Raw genomic sequence first — 19472 nt, forward strand, 5'->3', positions numbered from 1 at the left:
CGTTTTTTCTGCCATGACATTGTACATGCATACTCTTTTAATCTTATCAACATGAAAGATCTTATTTGTTATAATGTTCCATTGCGATTTACATCATCCCTTTCCTCTATAGAGTGATTAGTCTTTGAATAAAGTTAAATATTGTTAAAATATCACATAAGCGTACGTATGTATAGACGAGAAAGTTAGAAAAAAATAAAGATACAAGCCTTAGTATCATGCTTCATTTGTGAAGCAATTTCCAAATCATTCACTTCTATCAATTTGGCATGTAAAATGGGCAATAATTTGATGATAATTAATTGAATGTGATTGCCATGTATAGTATCAATAGAACATTTCTTACTAATTATTATCACTAGACATAGGTAACTTAATCATTTCCAAAGGGATATTTTAATATTAGAAAATAAGTTTGTAGATTAAACAAAATAGAAAAATAAGAGAAATTATTTACACATAATAGCAAAATTTAATCATTTAGACTTCTATAAATTTCTATCACTGATAGACATTGATGGACTTCTATCAGCCTCTATCAATGATAGATTTTTATCAATTTCTATCACTGATAGAAGTCTATTGTTAGTGTTTTTTTTTACTAATTCGGTAAATAATTTGACATTTTTTTTTTATTTATAAAAATTTCCCTATAGTAAATAAGTTACGAATTAAACATACCTTGCCATTCTCTCCTTTGGATAATTTCTTAACCTTCAAGATTTTGTGCACCATATCTTCTAAAGTGGTGTAAGATTAAAGTTTAAATGAGTGTAAGATTAAAGTTTAAATGAGTGAACTAAGCATTTATGATCTAATTTCTCTTTCTCATCAAAGCAATTCTCTTCAAATATTGTGTGCAAATTTCCCTTGTGTTACCCGAAACTATAGGAATTAAAATTGATATCTTAATAAGTATATAAACCAAAATAAATAAATCCAATATTATAAATAGAATTCAAATATAATGTGTGCACAACTAGAAAAAAACAACTTTAAATTTCCTATCCTTTTGCTCTCCCCACTCAAACAATTTGTAGTGGTTAATAAAGGGGGAAGGGGAAAAAAGGTGTTCTTTACTACAAACTTTTTCAAGTTCCATTAACAAAAAGAAAAGAACAACTTATTTTTGGTGTGAGTTAATGGTTTCGTAGTCGGCCTAAAAACAATAATGAGAACCACTTACCTCAACAATCTCTTTAATTGGCTCAATTAACACCATATTCTGTATTCAATAATCAATTTTCTTACAAATAGGTATCGGATAATATTTAAAATCAAGGTTTTGAGATGGAAGCTAATGTACTCAATATGATATTAGAGTCTAGGTAGTCTAAATGGACATTTTGTCAAAAAAAAAAAAAAAAAAAAATTAGAATCCGATTCAAAAAAGGCACCATCTTGAGAGACATGTTAAGAATTCCACACTGAAAAATTCAAGAGACCTCACAATCTTAATAAGATATATGGGTCAATATATTCATCGTCAATTGGTTTTGAGATTAAATCTTATGTTATTTAATATAAATTCGAAGTCCATGAAGTCTAAATGAGTATTTGGTCCTATTGATCAACCAGTTTTACAGGAATATTAGAATCTTTATATGATAGATGATGTTATGTAATATATACATATATGTACTATAATTGAACCTTAAATTTCCATAAATGAAAAGTAGAGTTACAAACAAAATGCTTCCAAATTTAAAGATTTAGTAGTATCAATGTTCCTAACAACCATCTTTACTTGCATTATTACCATGAGGTTTAGTGGAAGAGAGGATTCATTAAAGTTGTGGTCCCTAAATTCAATGCTTTCATGTGTCAGATTCCAAATATATATACAGAATCCTATCTTAAACTGCCATTTATATATATATTTTTAAGAGATAGAGGAGTGTTTGATTGAAGGGTAAGTAAGGGAAAAAGTGGTTAAAGATCAATGTGTTTGTTTGGAGAGAAAATGAGAGAAAATTGGTGGGTTTATAGAAAAGAGCTGAAGAAAGTGAGCTTCATAGCAGCTCCAATGGCTGCCAGCACAATTTTGCAATATGGAATGCAAATTGTTTCAGTGATGATGGTTGGACATCTTGGAGATGAGCTCTTGCTTTCTGGAGTTTCCATTGCTTCATCTTTCATCAATGTCACTGGATGTAGTGTTCTTGTAAGTCATTTTCTTTCTATAGGCTTTCTTAGTTCATCTCATTTTAAATGTGTGACAAACAATTCAATTGGAGCATAACCCTAACCAGCTTGAAAATCCTAAGTGCATTTGGAATTGGAAACCCTTTTCGGCATGCAAACTCCTTATTTATTAAACATTTAAACTCCAAACCGATATGATTTTAACCGTAAGGATTGAGTTAGGTTAGACACAAATTTCCTTAGATATAAAAACTCTTGACACAGAATAATTTTTTTGACTAAAAAGTTTTAACACTCCATAAAATAGGATGATCAGTCTTATTTTGAATGTACTTAACTTTGCAACTCAACAAATGAATTGTAAAATTTAAAAAGTTCTGTGGTGGTTAAACTTGAAAGAAGCACATTCTACCTTGTCTTACCACTAAAATGAGAGGCTTATTGAGCCGACACTGTTGAGCTAACCCTCACCTATGCAAATTTAAGGAGAATCATGAATAAACAAGAGTTCATAGTTAGCTCAGGACTAAGGTCAAGTTACCTAGGTCATCGCTTTGAAATAGTCAGTCTTAAATAGTAAACAACGTTTATAAAGTAAGAGTGACTTATTTCTTGGTCCGGTCTTATACAAACTCATTGCATATGACATCTCTACTCACATGTCTCCACATGAATGATTCAGGATCACATCATTTGTACTAAATACAATGTGGACCGCATCTGATAATATTTCCAGAATAAGGTGTCCAACCTTATTCGTATGCTATAGACCATTTTGGCTATCTACTCGAACTTGATCCATTCTTATGTTTCCACATAAAGTCCAAGTACTCATGTAATGGTCATAGACCTTAGCTTATTGGATTTAGTTTTTACAAGTGTAATTTACATATTCAATAACAACTTTATTGAATAAACCTCAATAACATCTTTATTGCAAATAGAATATGTTTAATTTTACAAACTGCGAGTTTTATGACATATAACCCAACAAAAGCAACTCCTATGAAAACAAATGCTTTCTATGAACTCATTGAATCTTCTGTACCAACATGTAGGAGACTACTTACGTTCATAGATATACGTGTTTAGTAGACATAATAGGTCTTCTTTCCTTTTTGAACGATGTATATAATGTCTCATCTAGATGCACATGTGGAAAGGTTGTCTTGACATCTAGTTGATTCAATTCCAAGTAATTCAAAACAACCACTAGTAGTAGAAATCTGATAGAGGTTTGTTTGACCATTGGTGAGAATATTTTCTAGTAATCAATACCCTGCCTTTGTGTGAAGCCTCCAGCTGCTAATCTACCTTTATATCTACGATTCTATACATATGGAATTCTCTCTTTTAGTTTGCAAATCTATTTAGATGCAATTGGTTTTGCATCCTTTAAATAGAAGAGCTTGAGACCAAGTTTAATTCACATTCAGTGACACTCTTCATTCAAAACTTCAATCCATAGTTTAGTGATAGCTTATAGAAATACAAGCTATTGCAACCTTTTACTTAGACATATGAGGATTGATGAGCAGAACATGCGTTAATATTGCTAAGAATTCATGTGGAATAATGAACTTGCGTTGATCAACACTAAAATCCCCGCTAACCCTATATCATGTGTTATCTTATGTCAAAATTTCTATTTTGTATTTATCGCAAGAATCTGATGGAAGTAAGAGATTGCCTACATCTAGCCACCCATCTCTTTTCTAACCTCAGTATTGTATTACATTTTGGCTTAAGACAGTAATACATTTGGTAATCAATGTATCTATTTAATTCCTTCAATACCATTTTCATCATTTTCTTATACTTTATCATCTTTTTCTTTCACTGCAATAAGTTAAGTGCAGATTGCAAAAGCTATCGCACTTAATCATGTGGCATAGAGATATAATGCATGTAGCAAACCACTGAGAAGTGTGCGTTGCGCGAGTATAGTGAGTCAATCCTGTTTTCTTAGTGCGAGGCTATCGCAATGCTTGTCTATGAACAGAGTAGCTATAACTAACTACCCGAGAGGGTAAGTAGTGAAACTCACTAAGCAAAGTAACCAGTGTTACTAGAGATAGGAGTAAGTAACCTTATGCTCAAAGGAACCATGCGTTATAGAGATATAAAGCATATGGTTGACCACCGAGAGGTGTACGATGCGTTAGTGTGGCGAGCTGGGCTTATCCTTGGTGATATCTCCTCCACAACTCTACTTCTCCATGTATCTCCTTACGCATTAATAGTTGCCGCATCTCTGCCGATTCTCATATTCAAACTTCAATTGTTCAGTCTGTTTAGCTAGGAATAGGAGTAGCATATAGTTAATCAGCTTCTTTCTTTTAATTTTTATTCTCAGCCTCAAACACATTACTTTACAATCATCTTTAGTTGCAAGTCTCCATGTTCAACCTAGGATCATCCTGACAAACTTGTGATCTCATTATACTTGGCGAGAGAGCAAGAAAACTTGTGACAGGAGCGTATGATCATCGCATACACGATTAATGCATTTTGCATATTCGTCAGACCAACGTATGATTATCGCATAACCATCAACACATATTGATTAACGCAAACAAATTATTTTTCCTAACATTTAGCATCAGAACTACTTATAACTTCCTCAACAGTGAATGGTTATTCATCAGTAGGGGCTACTCTAGAATTTAAAATGAGATTCAAACAGTTTATTTTTTAGTACATAGTAGGAAGCACTATAATTCTTCTTTGTCTATCTCTAGCTAAAAAGTATTGACTCAAATCAAGTTGAGTTATAAAATCATCTTGCTCCCTTATTTCTTAATTTACTTCTTTTAATTCTCTTTGAGATATAAAGTTTGTAGGAAGGTTATCAGACTTCTCCACCTCAATTCTAATAGGAATGTTTCTATACAGTTCCTAATTTATCTATTTTTCTTTGAAAGTTACATCTCTGATGATTGTAAATTACCTGTTCTAAATAGGATGCCATATCGTGAAACCTTTAACTCATGATACATCTAGTTTCTCTAGCTTTAAGTTTTCCTTGATTTTGGTGTACACGCGCGCGTACACACACACACACATCCAACATATCCAAACATCCTTAGATTATCTAAAGGTTGAGAGGATAACTAAACCATTTTCTCTTAGAAGTTAAGTAGTCAAGAGAAATGTAGGGAAATCTATTTAAGGTTTATATTGTATAAGATGAAGATTTAACCCAATATTTCTCATTAAGAATAGCATCTGACAATTAGCACTCATCCTTTCCATGAGTGTTCTATTTAACTATTATGCAACCCTATTTTGTTGTGGCGTGAACCTTACTATTTTATGTCTTGTAATGTCATTCTCTCTACAAATTTTTTGTTGAACTCTTTACCATATTCTAAGTTATTATATGGTCTTAGGTACTTTATTTCCTTAATGGTTTGTTTTTCCACCATCAATTTTCACTCTTTAAACTTTTCAAACATTTGATCTTTAGATTTAAGGAAATAGACCCTACTTTTTATGAAGAAATTATCAGTTAAGGATAATGAGTACCTTGATCCATTTAGACTTGGAGTTAAGGCTGACCCATATAAGTTTGAAATAGATGTAGTCTAGAATTTCTTTAATGGTACGTTAAAGCTTTAGTGACGTTGTGTATTGAAGTGCTCACAAAATGTAATTGTTCATTGATGTCTTGAGGTAGAATGCTTTATTTAGATAAAACTTGCAGTCCCTTAGTACTGATGTGTTGGAGTCTTTTATGTCAAATATCAGCCTTTACCAAAGTTAATTTAGTTACTATAAATATTGTATTAACACTCTACTATATTAACAACAAAAAGATCATTTATCTTTTCTCCAAGCAAAGCCACTTTAGAGTTTTTAATAACCTCAAAAGTTTTTCCTTTACCCTAATTCAGTGGAGTCATGTATTCCTAAAGAAATCAAGTTTCTCTTTCAAAGAGGTATATGTGTCACATTGATAATGAATTCATGAGTACAAGGATAATGTAAATGAACTAAAAAGACAAAGATGAACAAAAACAATAGCATAAAAATTGGAAAAAGAAATTCCTTAACCTTGTGACAATCTCTCACTACCTATGGGTGTTCTCTTAGCTCAATTTCACCTGTTTTAACGGTAATCTAATGTGTAAAAGTTGAACTAACAACCTTAACTTAAGAGGAACAACTACAATACATAGAAGAAAAGAAAGAAAATAAAGAAAATAAAAAGAAAATGCTCAAACTGAGGGTTGAACCTCTCTCACCCTAACCCTGGAAAGAAAAGAACTATTTATAGGGATTGCGAGAGTATCGCGATGCTCTTAGGATAAACCTCAAGCTTGCTGGAACGATGCTTTACGCTCTTCCTCCACCAGCGTTGATATTGTCACAACGTTGCATGATAATGTTGCACGCTGCACTACTATCTTGGAGTGTTTCTTCTCAGCACTGCCCCGCATTGCAACGTTGTCCTTTAAGGACAAATTGGTCATTTTTCATCCACTTGAACTTTGATGCTCCATTTGATCCATGAATCCTCCGTTAAGCTCCAAAATGCACCTAAGACATTCTAACGACCTCTCAAACTCAATTACTTGTATTGAAGCACACATAAACATAAAATTTCTAAGAACTAACATAATTTAGATTGGAAAATATAGCTTTTTCAAGGAGTTATCACTCGTGTTTTGCCTCACCATGACCATTTATTTCTCATAATTAATAATAAAAGCTCGGAAGAAAATTAACCTCTCATCTATTAAAAAATATGATAAATCATATAATAGAATGTAGTAATTTTTAGCACCACAAAATTACACATATGCATCCCATAATATAATAAATTTGAGAGGCAATGAGAACAAATAACTAAAAAATAAGGGTAAAGATGACCTCTCTATCTAATTTCACTTTAGGGTTGAAAAAGTTGAGATTGAATTCCCATTTAGCAAGATAAAAAAGCAGATAGTCTCCACATAGCTCATAAATAAGTGAACCTATTGCTTGCTAAGATCTATCTTTAGCACGATCTTGTATACAAATAGTCTCATTTGACTCTTTCATATGTTTTATTCTCATATCAAATCTCACGACTGCACTTTCCATCCCTCCCTTTCGTTTTGAATGCGCTCAAACCTAATTATTGGTATCATCATAGGTGAGACATCTAGGCACAAAAAGTGATTGTTCTACTAATCAAATAACTTTATCCAACAACGATTTCAATTGATTTTCTGTGGTCTTCACAATGATCTTGTAAAACCTAGGTCAGTTCGGTTTGGTTTGGGTCAGTTTTTATTCAAATTAAAAAAGAATCGAACCAAACCGATCGGTTCGATACGATTCTCATTTTCCCCGACCAAACCCACTTAAAATAAGAATTAGAGTTTCTGCCTTCCAACTTCTTTTAGTTGCCACATCCCTCTCGTTATCTCTTCCCCTCTCTCTCTCACGCCACCCTCTCTCTTCTACATTCTCTCTTACATCCCTCTCTCTCTCGTATCCCTCTCTCTCATCTACGCTTTTTCTCACATCTCCCTCTCTCTCTAAAAAAAAGAAGAAGAAGATCAAGGAGTAGTTTACCACAGACAAAGAAGAATAAGAGTAGAGATGTTGTTGGATCTAAGATTCGATTTTTTTTTTTTTAATTCGATGAAGATTTTTTTTTATTCGAGATATTGTTGGATCTTTCCTCTCTCTCTTCCAATGTCGCTTTGGTGCTTTCATATTTTTTTAGTTCTATCATATCCACATTTATTTTTTTATTTTGAATATGAGATTGAGATAGATTCACATAAGCTGAGATTGACCCGAACATGACCGATCCAAATCCAATTATACCGGTTCGGACTAGTTCGTACGAAAATCGAATTGGATCAGGTCGAGTCGATTTGACTGGATCAGATTGGTCTCGTCTGTATGAAAATCGAACTAGGTAGGGTCGAATGGATTTTGAAGAAAACCCGACCCAAACCGACCAATTTGCACCCCTAGTAAAAACATTACACAAACTAATAAGTTGAATAGTCCACAACGGCCGGAGTCCCTTATGCTTTGATACAAGAGTCACCATGTAAATTTCATTCAATCCATGAACCAAGACGTTTTCATAAGCACGCTAAGGAAAATTTTAATTGTATCATCTCCAACCGGATGTAAGTCAATGCTTTTGATAAAATAGTACAACTATTCCATTAAGATTTAGGGCCTTCATGGTAGATTTTCCAAAAGCACATTCATTGTTATTATGAAATTATCTTATTTATAAACGAAAATATCTTTATTAACCTTTTAAATGTCATGTTTTTTAAAATATTACGTCATAAGTAGAGTTGGAAGATTGAAATTTATGATGTTGGCCATTTATTACATGTGATTGGCTCATGAATTTAGATAAAGATGGCAACCAGACTTTAATTTGCATGAAAAGATGTAATAACTTTTAACTTTTTCTTGATGTTCTTTTGGAAATATTTATTGATTTGTTTGGTAATAGTTTGGTTTTTAGTTTTTTAGTTTTTAAAAATTGAGCCTACAAATTATTGAAGAAATTGGCACAAAAAGAAGATGTTAGAAAAATTGGCACAAAAAGGAGCAGAAACAATCACTCAAAAAAGAAACTTTTATTAAGAATGTATAAAGATGAATACTTTTGAACAATTTTTCACTCTTTCAATACACACTCACTCGCTTTTCTTCCTCCATAGTTATCTAATTTTAGCTTTTCTTTATTTCTTCCTTTCTTTCTTTGCATTACAAATGAGGACATATTTCCTATTTATAGGTGTGAGATCATTGGAGCCCAAGTAAAAAGGTCTCTCTAGGTTCTTCTTGGATTCTACCAATAATTCTCGATATTTCTTAGATTATCTTTATCTAAAGGAAGTCTAAAATTCCTTGAACTTAAAGAATAGCTAGAATATTTCTAGATCTTTTCTTTTGAGATATTTATTTTACACACTACAACATGATTTTAGAAAAAATCTAATTTACATATTTGTGTCATATGGTAGATACTTCAGAAACCTTCTAGAATAGTTTGTGTTACTATCTATTTTAACACAAACTCTTCTCCACCTCTAAATCTCTTATTCTGTTATCTACTTTCTATCCCTTTTTAAAAAACCAAGTCAAGTTTTGAAAACTAAAAAAATTAGGCCCAGTTTGGTACATTTTGTTTTTTGTTTTTGATTTCGAAAATTAAGCTTATGGATACCACTTCCATCTCTAAGTTTCTTCCTTTATTATCTACTTTTCACCAATGGTTTAAAAAACTAAGCCAAATTTTGATAACTAAAAAAAGTAGCTTTCAAAAGTTGTTTTTATTATTGGAATTTAGCTAAGAATTCAATTATTGTACTTAACAAATATCTAAACAATTATAAGAAATGTGAATGATATATGTTTAATTTTAAATAACAAAAATGAAAAACTAAATAGTTAACAAACGCGACCTTAATTTTTTAAAACTTGTTTTTGTTTTTAAAATTTAGCAAACAGTTAGACTCTTTTACGTAAGAAATATAAAAATAACTATAAGAATTCCATTATATAAAATAGGAGTTAAAAAGTTTCTTTCTTATAAAGGAATATCAAGCTTTCTTGTAAGAAGAAATTGTCTCTATTCTTCTCTCACACACTTTGTTTGCTTGTTAGAGATTTTGAGATTGGTTTGGCAACTATGGGTCCCACTTAGTTTTAGCCCAAAGAAACTTAGCTATCAAGTAAAACCAATGGCTCCAAATTGTCCCGAAAGATCTAATGACTCTAATTGCCCTTGATCAATGGGAAAGATCTACGGACAATAAATTGATCTTAGAGAAAGTGTAAGATCTAATAGCCCAAAATTCTCTCTAAGAAATTTCTTGAATAATAAGGAAATTTCATGATAAATGAAGATTATCTAACAGTATATCCCTTGCAAATCATATGGCTTTGTAGGAAGTCACTTTAGTTTTTAACCTACTTTTTCTTTTAAGATTTTTAGAAGAAAAGTTGATAAAATGATATTGTCCATCTCAACAAACTTTATCAATAAAATATGAGAAAATATAACAAAAAGTAAAGGAAAAAAAGGTGTAGTCAGACTGGAACCCTTTTTATGTGTAGTTTGATTACTACCAATAAAAATGTGTCACGTGATACTTTTGCTTTTATTTAAAAAAAATAATATTTTTAATATAGAAACTAAAAAGAAATATAATACAAAGTTTAAAATGTAATTGAAACTTTCTAAACATTTGCTTCAAAAAATAAAAATAAAAGAGAGAGAGAGAGAGAGTTTTTAAAATTAAGAGATTAAATTTATTACTCAATGAATGTTTTATATATAAATTCTTATTTTCATAATATATTTAGAAATATGTTCACAAGTAGGAATTATCTCTACTTTTAAATTTTAGTCTCCTTTAGTTTACTTCTTTCTGTTGGATGTCATAATCCGGCTTTTTTGACCTCAATATGAATAATTGTAAGCCTTCACGCTTCATACTAATCAACTTTACAAAAAAAAAAAAGATGCACTTTTGGTCCAAATTTAGGATAATCTTTATTCCGCTCCTAAAGTTTCTAAAAAAACACTTTAATTCCTAAGATTTGGAAAATAATTTTAAAAGTATCTGAGTTAGTCTTACGGTTAGTTGACTAATAGAAAGAGATGTGACATATTAAGATGACAAATTTTAAAAGGTAATATTCCGATACACTAATCTTTATGTATTCTCTCTCATTACTCATATAAAAAAAGAATTAAAATGTTTCAAAAAGAAATAAGAAAAATTTGTCTTTTGACAAATTATGATTGAGCCATGGGATGCAAGCAGCTAAGTATTTTTCAATTTTTACTAAGGTACTCATTTTTATTAATTTTTTTTTTTTTTTTTTATATATTAATGGGATTATTTTTTCTTCTCTTTGTTTTCCCATCCTCCTTTCTCCCTCAAAATGAGCTCTTTGTAGAAACCTCTCTTCTCTACATTTTTAAAGAAGCAAAGCTCATTTTTCTACCTAACTAACTAAAAATACAAACATCTCTATATTCAGCCATGATTGATAGAGTGCTAGATGATATGGTATTAAATTTACCTTCATCTATCAAGTTAAGTTTTTGGATTAATAAGTGATTTAAAATGGTACCAGAGCAAGTGGTCTAGGGAGGTCCCGTGTTCAAATCCTTGTAATGTTGTTTCCTCTCCAATTAATATTAATTTTCACTTGTTGGGTATTCTTCATATTTCAATCCCACAAGTAACGGAGACCGTTAGATGATATGATATTAAATTTCTCATTACTCATCCGCTTAAATTTTTAGGTCAATTAATGATTTAAGAGATAGATGTTGAACAAATAGAAGGAGAAGAAAACGGGTTGAGAACTCGAGGCTTTCGGAGCTAAGAGGGTTTACATATTTGGCATTTGTTTTCTTCGAATAATTGATCAATGTGTTATGTCATTTTTTCGGACAAATTAACTTAAAACCCTTTAAGGGCATTTTCCAAACTTCAAAAACTAGAGTGTCCCATATGAAATTTTAGAGAACAAATAGATACTAACAAAAAATTTATAGACTAAAAAGTATTTTGTCTAAAAAAATAACAAACCTACTTGACCAAAAAAACCTAAAAAATTAATTGATATTATCAATTTTCAAATTCATTCTTAATTACAACGTGACTCAAAAGTAATTAGATATCTAAAATAATAATTGATATTAAAAGGTAGAAGCTTGGCGTTTTGGTTTAAACTAGGTAGTTTCTGTACTTTTAGTTTTATTTTATCTTGATCCTATCATTTTAATTTCTTATTATGTAATTTTTGTACTTTTCAAAGCGTGTACTTTTGAAAATTTGCAATTTTGATTATTATTTACAAAATTTTAACACAATTGTTATACCCAAAGAAAATCCCTTCATGTACAAATTTATTTCTACATTGAAAGAAATCTAGTGAATATCGTATCATGCTAAACTTTTAAAAAAAGGAAGAATAAAAAATAAGAAAACGAAAGAACCAAAATGGTCCATAATGGTCTCTTTGTAAAAGTAAACCAAAATGAACAATGTTTCAAAAGCAAAGGAATTAAAATAAACACTAATGTTGAAAGTATCGAATCAAAATGAATATTCTTAATTGTGGAAACTGGTATTTGACTGAATAAATTCTTATATTAACTTAGATTTACATACGGATTTTATAGAAAGGAAGATAGCCAAATTTCCTAATTATAACCTAAATATATGCATAATACATAAATCAATACCTAAACATCTCAACACTCTCCTTCAAACTCAAACTCAAGGTGATAGAAGCAACTGAGTTAAACAACTGGATAGAAACTGAAGAAGCAATTCTGAATCAAAACACGGTAGATCTGGACGGGAAGCAGAAAACCCATGAAGAACTGGAATGAACTTCTATGCTAGAAACGGGAACTCACGAAGCTTCTAGGTTGGAAACAGAGACCTTCATAAAACCCACGAACTTCTGAGTTGAAAACAGAAATCTACGAAAATATCTAAAGATAAAACGAAATAGACTCTGGAAAATCGGAAAACTAAACAAAGACTGAAATCGATAAAAGAATCAACTAAGAACCAAATTGAACCTGGGCTGACTAAATGAAACCAAACCAAGTTGATTGAACTAATCGGTCCATCTGAATCATTTGGAGTAGGGGCGAGCATCGAATGGGTTTTGTTTTGCGGCAGATCTGGGCGAGCATCAAGTTCTTCATAGTGGCGGAGTTCTAGACCGAAAATTTGACCAATCTACATTACTGGAACAGTTGGAGATTCACGTCTAGAGAATCTTAACAACAAAATTGGAATGAATCAGAAATGGATTAGTGCGTAGATTTACCTATGTCGATGGATCGTCGACAAAGGCAGAAACCGAACAACAACGACGATTGAAAAAATAGAAAACTGTAGAGATTGGACTCTGATAAATAACAAAATTTTCTAATTATAGCCTAAATATATGCATAATACATAAATCAAGCCTAAATATCTCAACATTAATTATCAAAATTGATATTATGAAAGTATATAAAGATTGTAAACAACAAATTAAAATAATATTAAAGCAATTTTTTTTTTTTTAATGAAAGATTCGTACCAATGATTTTTTTATGGATTGTAATATCTCTTTGAAGTAATTGAAGCATAATTTAGATTCCAAAGCACTATGGGATAAGGGAGTGGGACCAAGGTTCAGTTAGTGCAGTAAATAGAAAAATGAATGTAGCTTTATCTTGTAGTTTGAAAGTTGTATCATAAATAATGTTCTTTATTTAAGGGAAGTTTGGGAGGAGAAATTAAAAACAAAAAGGGGGAAAAAATGAGAGAAAAATGGAGAATTTATACAAAGGAGGTGAAGAAGGTGAGCTTGTTAGGAGCTCCCATAATCACATCCCTTGTTCTTCAGTACCTTTTGCAGGTCGTCACCGTCATTGTCGTCGGCCATCTCGGCGACGAGCTTTTGCTTTCTGGAGTCTCCATTGCCGTTTCCTTTGTTCGGGTTACTGGCTTTAGCCTCCTTGTAATCTCTTCATTCCTACTCATTTCCTTATTCTCTTATACGTTCTTGGCTTCTTTTGATGTGACCGTTTGATAATATTATCGTTTTTTATTTCCTACTTCCATATGCTTCCATATATATATATATATATATTTTTTTTTTTAATGTTTGATAATCATCCCTTCCTCTTCTAGATAAGATATGTTTTTGAAGATTTTCTTTTTAATTTTTTTGTTTTTAAAATTTCTGTTTGTTTTTTTCTATATCATTTCTCAATTATGTTTTCATCTTATCTTAAGAGAAATATCTTTTAGAAACTATTAATTCTTGTTTTTTTTTTTTTAGTTTTCATAACTTAATTTAATTTTCAATGAAATAGTTATCTTTTTTTTTTTTCCTTTTTTCAAATTTTGTATAATTATGTGGTTAACCACATATATTTCTCTCCCTTCCTCTCTTTCTTTTCTCTCTTTCTCATAATTATTTTTAAGATCAATTAAAAATATTTAATAATTGTCAAAATGAATATAGCTCAATTAAAAATCAAAGGTTCGATTTTCCACTCTACATATTATAGAAAAGAAAAATCAATACATTCTTTATCTATTTTATTTTCTATTATCTCTCCTTTCATTTTTTATTATTTTTCTTTTTCTTTCTTTTCACCAATGTGCCATGGAATTAATTCTGAACCTACTAGTTCCAACACACAAGTTGCTATGCCTCATCTTTCCACACCCCATCGCCATGCCACCAAATTTAATGGGATCATATATTTTATAACTTTCTTGCATTTTGAATGCGATATCTATAAAAAGTCCAATCATGCAAAAACAACTATATTTTTTTAAATAAATTTTAAGTTTATTTTATAATTGTAAATTTTTTTTAAAAAGATAATATTAATAAAAAAAATGACAATTTTAGAACTAAATTAAGCATAACTCAATTATCATAATGTTGATAAAAAAAAAAAAAGAGACAATTAGGAAAAAGAAAAAAAAATAATGTTCATCACTAAATTAAATAAATGTAGATGTGCTCGATACTAACCTAAATATTTCCTTGCATACAAAAATACATATCGATAGCATGTTGCGCAATCAATTAATGATAAAAAAAACAAAACATATTTCTACATTATGGGCCACACATTATCAAAAAAGAAAAAAAATAAATAAAGAAACAAAAAAACACAAGTGTTATCGTCCCCTTTGTTTCTAATATAATTAGTAAAGTAAGTTTTGAAAGAACTAAATTTAAGATTTATCGAAAATGTGTATGTGGACTAAAATTGGATAATTGGAAATATAAAATCTAAAATTGAATAAATTTTAAATTACAAGGACTAAAATAGTATTTTAATTAATCATCATTTATTTATATTCTCTTATAATCTTGTGGTGGAGAGTTTTGAATAATTTTAATTGGGATAATATTAATTACTATGTTATATGATGTAAAATTATTGTATGTTGATATTAAACTGTGGCTGCTTTGTGTTGTTGGTAGCTAGGAATGGCTGGAGCTTTAGAAACTCTATGTGGACAAGCATATGGGGCAGAGCAATATCATAAGCTTGGAATTTATACTTATAGTTGCATGATTTCACTTCTTTTGGTCTGTTTTCCAATCTCTATTTTGTGGTTCTTCACTGACAAATTACTCATTTTGATTGGCCAAGACCCTTCAATTTCTTCTGTGGCAAGAAATTACTCAGTTTTTCTCATTCCAAATCTCTTTGCTTATGCAATTCTTCAATCTCTTGTGCGCTATCTCCTCACTCAAAGCTTGATCCTTCCTTTGCTCTTTTGCTCTTTTCTCACACTCTCTTTGCATATTCCCATTTGTTGGCTTCTTGTCCTTCATTTCAAGTTCAAGGTTATGGGAGCTGCTTTGGCTCTTGGTATATCTTATTGGCTCAATGCTGTTTTGCTTGCCCTCTATATCTTCTTCTCTCCTTCTTGTAACAAGACTCGGGCTCCGTTCTCGACTGAAGCCATCTCGAGCATCCCCAAGTTCTTTCGGCTTGCCATCCCTTCTGCTTTGATGGTTTGGTAAGTGATCCAGATGAAATTTGATTTGATTTGATTTGATTTGATTTAAACTCTTTTTTTTTGTTGTTGTTGTTTGTGTGTGTTTTGCAGCCTTGAGTGGTGGTCTTATGAGGTTATTCTTTTGCTTTCTGGGCTTTTGCCAAATCCTAAAGTGGAGGCCTCTGTGCTTTCTATATGGTACTATTTATGCATTTTAATTATGTTAATGGTTTAGAACTCTTTTTATAAGATCATAAGACTAAAGTCTTTTTAACTCTTTTTGAATGGTATTTGGGCAGTTTCTCAATCACTTATTTGCATTATTTCATACCATATGGATTGGGGGCCACAGTAAGGTGAGTTCCAATTATTTATTTTTGTTTTTATTCCAAACATATTTGTATGTCGGATTGTTTTCATATATAGAAAAATAAACTAAGATATTTACAAAATATAACGAAATTTCAGAATCTATCGATGATAGATATTGATAGACACTAATGACCTTCTATCAGTGTCTATAAGTTAGTGTTTATCAGTGACATTGACATACAATAATAGAAGTCTACTAGTGTCTATCATCGATAGATTATTAAAATTTTACTATATTTTGTAAATATTTTCAATATTTTTATCATTTAAAATAATTTCCCTTTCTATGCCTCCTAAACATGATAATATCTACACTTAATGAAAAAGAAGTTAGATGGGTAAAAAAAAAAAAATAACAAAATAGGACCACTTGTAAATTTAGTTCCTATGATTAATTTGTATTAGAATTTAGTCTCTATGATTTAATAAAAACTTTATAAATGGTTCATTTGGTACGGACTTTTTATAAAGATTATTGTATCAAACTAAACAAACTATTTAGGAAGGTTTTATCAAACCATTTAGAGACTAAATTCTAGTTCTTAATTATAATCCTAGAGACTATATTTTAACTTTCTATAAATTAGGATCAAATTTATAATATAACTTAAAAAAAAAAAAAAAAAGGTCTTAAATCAACAAGAAAGTACTCAAATTATAAACTACAAGAATGATCATGTAAACCCAACTTAAAAATAAGAGTTTCACTAAAGGGTATCAAATTCTCTATAATTATTGAAATTTACAAAGTTCATCCTCCATCATTTGGTTTTTTATTTTTAGTTTTTGAAATTTAAGTACGTACCTCTTCCACTTCTAGATTTCTTGTTTTGTTATCTACTTTCTACTCCATGTTTTAAAAATCAAACCAAATTTTGAAAATTAAAAAACGTAACTTTTAGGCATCCATTGATAACCATTTGGTTTTTTGCTTTTGTTTTTGAAAAACAAGCTTATTTCATCCACATTTCTTATAATGATTTGCATATTTCTTAATTACAATAGTTGAATTCTTAGCCAAATTCCAAAAACAAAAACAAATTTTTGAAAATTACTTTTTTTTAATTCTCAAAATTTGGCTCGGATTTTTTAAACCAATTGGTGAAAGTAGATAACAAAAAAAGAAATCTAAAAGTGGAAATAGTGTCCATAGACTTAATTTAAAAAAAAAAAAAAAAAAATAGTTTCCAAACGGGACCTTAAAAACTTGTTTTTGTTTTTAGATTTTGGTTAAGTGGCAATTAAATATAGAAATGTAGGTTTAATTTTAAAAAATCAAAAACAAAAAATGAAACGGTTAATAATAAGGTGCGAATGATTTGTGACATTGTACAACAATATATGTTTATACACTGTATAGATATTGAATGATTTGTTAATGGTGAAATGTAAATATATATGTATATAGCACAAGGGTTTCAAATGAACTAGGAGCTGGAAATCCAGAGAGAGCTAAAGTAGCAGTAAAGGTAGTGGGAGTTGTTGGAATGATAGAATCAATGATTGTGAGTGTAACTCTGTTTGGGTGTCATAAAATCTTGGGATATGCATTCACAAATGACACCCAAATTGCCAACCAAATTGCTTCCATGTGGCCTTTGATTTGCCTTTCCATTCTCATTGATACTTTCCTTGGTGTCCTTTCTGGTAATGTGTCTTAACCTACCTTGTTATTAATATCCTATATATGTGTGTATGTTAATAATTTAGATTGAATAGGTGTTGCAAGAGGAAGTGGATGGCAGAATATAGGGGCATATGTCAATTTGGGATCATATTACATAGTTGGGATTCCAATGGCAGTTGTTTTGGCTTTTGTTGTGCATTTAAGAGTCAAAGGGCTTTGGATTGGTTTGGTTTCAGGAGCAACACTTCAAACCTTTCTTTTTGCTCTCATTACCACTTTCACTAATTGGCATAAACAGGTTCCCTCTCCACCTCTCTATCTTTTTCTTTTTTTTTTATTCCTTTTGGTTTATATACTTTTAAGTCCCTTCATTTTCCTTTTCCTTTTATTTTTAAGGGATCAAAATTTCTCTCTTTTAAAAACTTAAGGTCCGAAATGAACCAAAGTTGAAAAATATAAGTAGCAAAACTGTTACGTAATCGACAAATAAAGAATATAGAAAACATAAAGTATGGATAATCGACACATAAATTTACATGATTCGCTACAATGTGTTAGCTACATCCATGAAACAGAGAGATAACAATTTTATCAAAGAGAATCTTACAAAATATAGAACAAATGGCGACTCTACGATTAGAGAGTTTATGTAACGACCCAAGTTCAGGAGGGATACATGAATGAACCAATATTACATCTGAATGAGAGGGATCCTAAGGACATGAAAGTATGGTTAAAAAAGGCTTTAAATAATTGAAAGTTACCACCCATACCAACAAGGTGCACTTTCCTTTTCTGTGGCTCAATCATAAGAACTCTAAAATTAAACGTACTTAGCTTGAAGTAATCTTATGTTGGGTGACCTCCTGGTAATTTTCTGCATCACCCATGTAGGAGAACAGGGGGAATATTTTGAAGTAAATGGACAATTAACATTTTGAAAGTATATGGGTCAAAATGAATCAATTTTATAATGTTTTAACTATCAATGTACAGTTATTATGGACTTGTATCAGTTAAAGCTTAAAACTACAATGGTATCAATTTAAACACTAAATATCTTTAATTAGTGAATTGATTTAGGTCCTTTTATAAGATTTCCATAATATTAGAGAAAGTTTGATTGTCAATAGTCATTAATTTTGATTAATATGAGTTGTTTTTTTAACTTCTTATCTTGGCTAATCAAATGATAATTGTAGGCCCATTGTTGTTTTAATGCTTCTATAAATTTGTATGGACCATGCAGGCCTTAAAAGCGAGAGAAAGGGTACTTGAAGGAAATAACTAAAATTTCTCCCCCAAGATATGATAGTTTGATTCAATTGTAAATTCATCAATTATGTGGTTTGAGTAATTATCATCCATATTTAATTTATTTAGAATCAAATTAAACAAAATTTAAGATTGAATCTCGTTCTCCACGAAATCTTCTTCACTATGATTTGAAAACACGGAAGAAAAAATCACAAGAAATTAGAAAAGGAGAGGTCTTAGAGAGAATTCTCCAATTTTCTAAAGTGGAATTGTATTGAATATGTTCATGGTTCAATTTGAATGTTCTATTTATACATAAATATGTTAAATATTTATAGTAATTACATACCTAGATTCAAACGTATTGTAATATTCTAATATATTAGAATATATATTAAACATATTTCAATCTTATTCAACTATTTCAAATTCTTGTACTTTGCTTGAATCTCATTCAAATTGTATATATTTTTCGTTTAATTAATACATAAATATTTATCAAATACTATAAATATGTATATTTTTTTATTTTATAC

At 30.3% G+C, this 19472-nt stretch overlaps 1 protein-coding gene across 2 annotated transcripts; it reads left to right on the forward strand.

Annotated features, from left to right (window-relative positions):
* Window positions 1-1900: 1900 nt before the first annotated feature.
* LOC120079337 (protein DETOXIFICATION 8-like) lies at window positions 1901-19237 on the forward strand. Of its 2 annotated transcripts, none has more exons than XM_039033497.1 (7): window positions 1901-2164; window positions 15157-15701; window positions 15792-15878; window positions 15980-16036; window positions 17461-17699; window positions 17772-17977; window positions 18929-19237. In XM_039033497.1, exons 1-7 carry the CDS (start codon window positions 1943-1945, stop codon window positions 18968-18970), a joined length of 1398 nt encoding a protein of 465 aa, XP_038889425.1. In that variant the 5' UTR covers window positions 1901-1942; the 3' UTR covers window positions 18971-19237. The 2 variants fall into 2 exon arrangements, with proteins under 2 accessions (XP_038889425.1, XP_038889426.1); XM_039033498.1 differs by lacking the exon at window positions 1901-2164 and adding an exon at window positions 12947-13665.
* Window positions 19238-19472: the final 235 nt, after the last annotated feature.

Source organism: Benincasa hispida, chromosome 6 (assembly GCF_009727055.1).
Source record: "Benincasa hispida cultivar B227 chromosome 6, ASM972705v1, whole genome shotgun sequence".
Taxonomy (NCBI): Eukaryota; Viridiplantae; Streptophyta; class Magnoliopsida; order Cucurbitales; family Cucurbitaceae; genus Benincasa; species Benincasa hispida.

Bases quoted from the DNA above. Each gene is read 5' to 3' on its own strand.
- LOC120079337 (XM_039033497.1), top strand. From the start codon at position 1,943: ATGTGTTTGTTTGGAGAGAAAATGAGAGAAAATTGGTGGGTTTATAGA. The intron at 15,879-15,979 runs GTACTATTTATG...GTATTTGGGCAG, and splicing joins GCCTCTGTGCTTTCTATATG to TTTCTCAATCACTTATTTGC. The intron at 17,700-17,771 runs GTAATGTGTCTT...TAGATTGAATAG, and splicing joins TTTCCTTGGTGTCCTTTCTG to GTGTTGCAAGAGGAAGTGGA.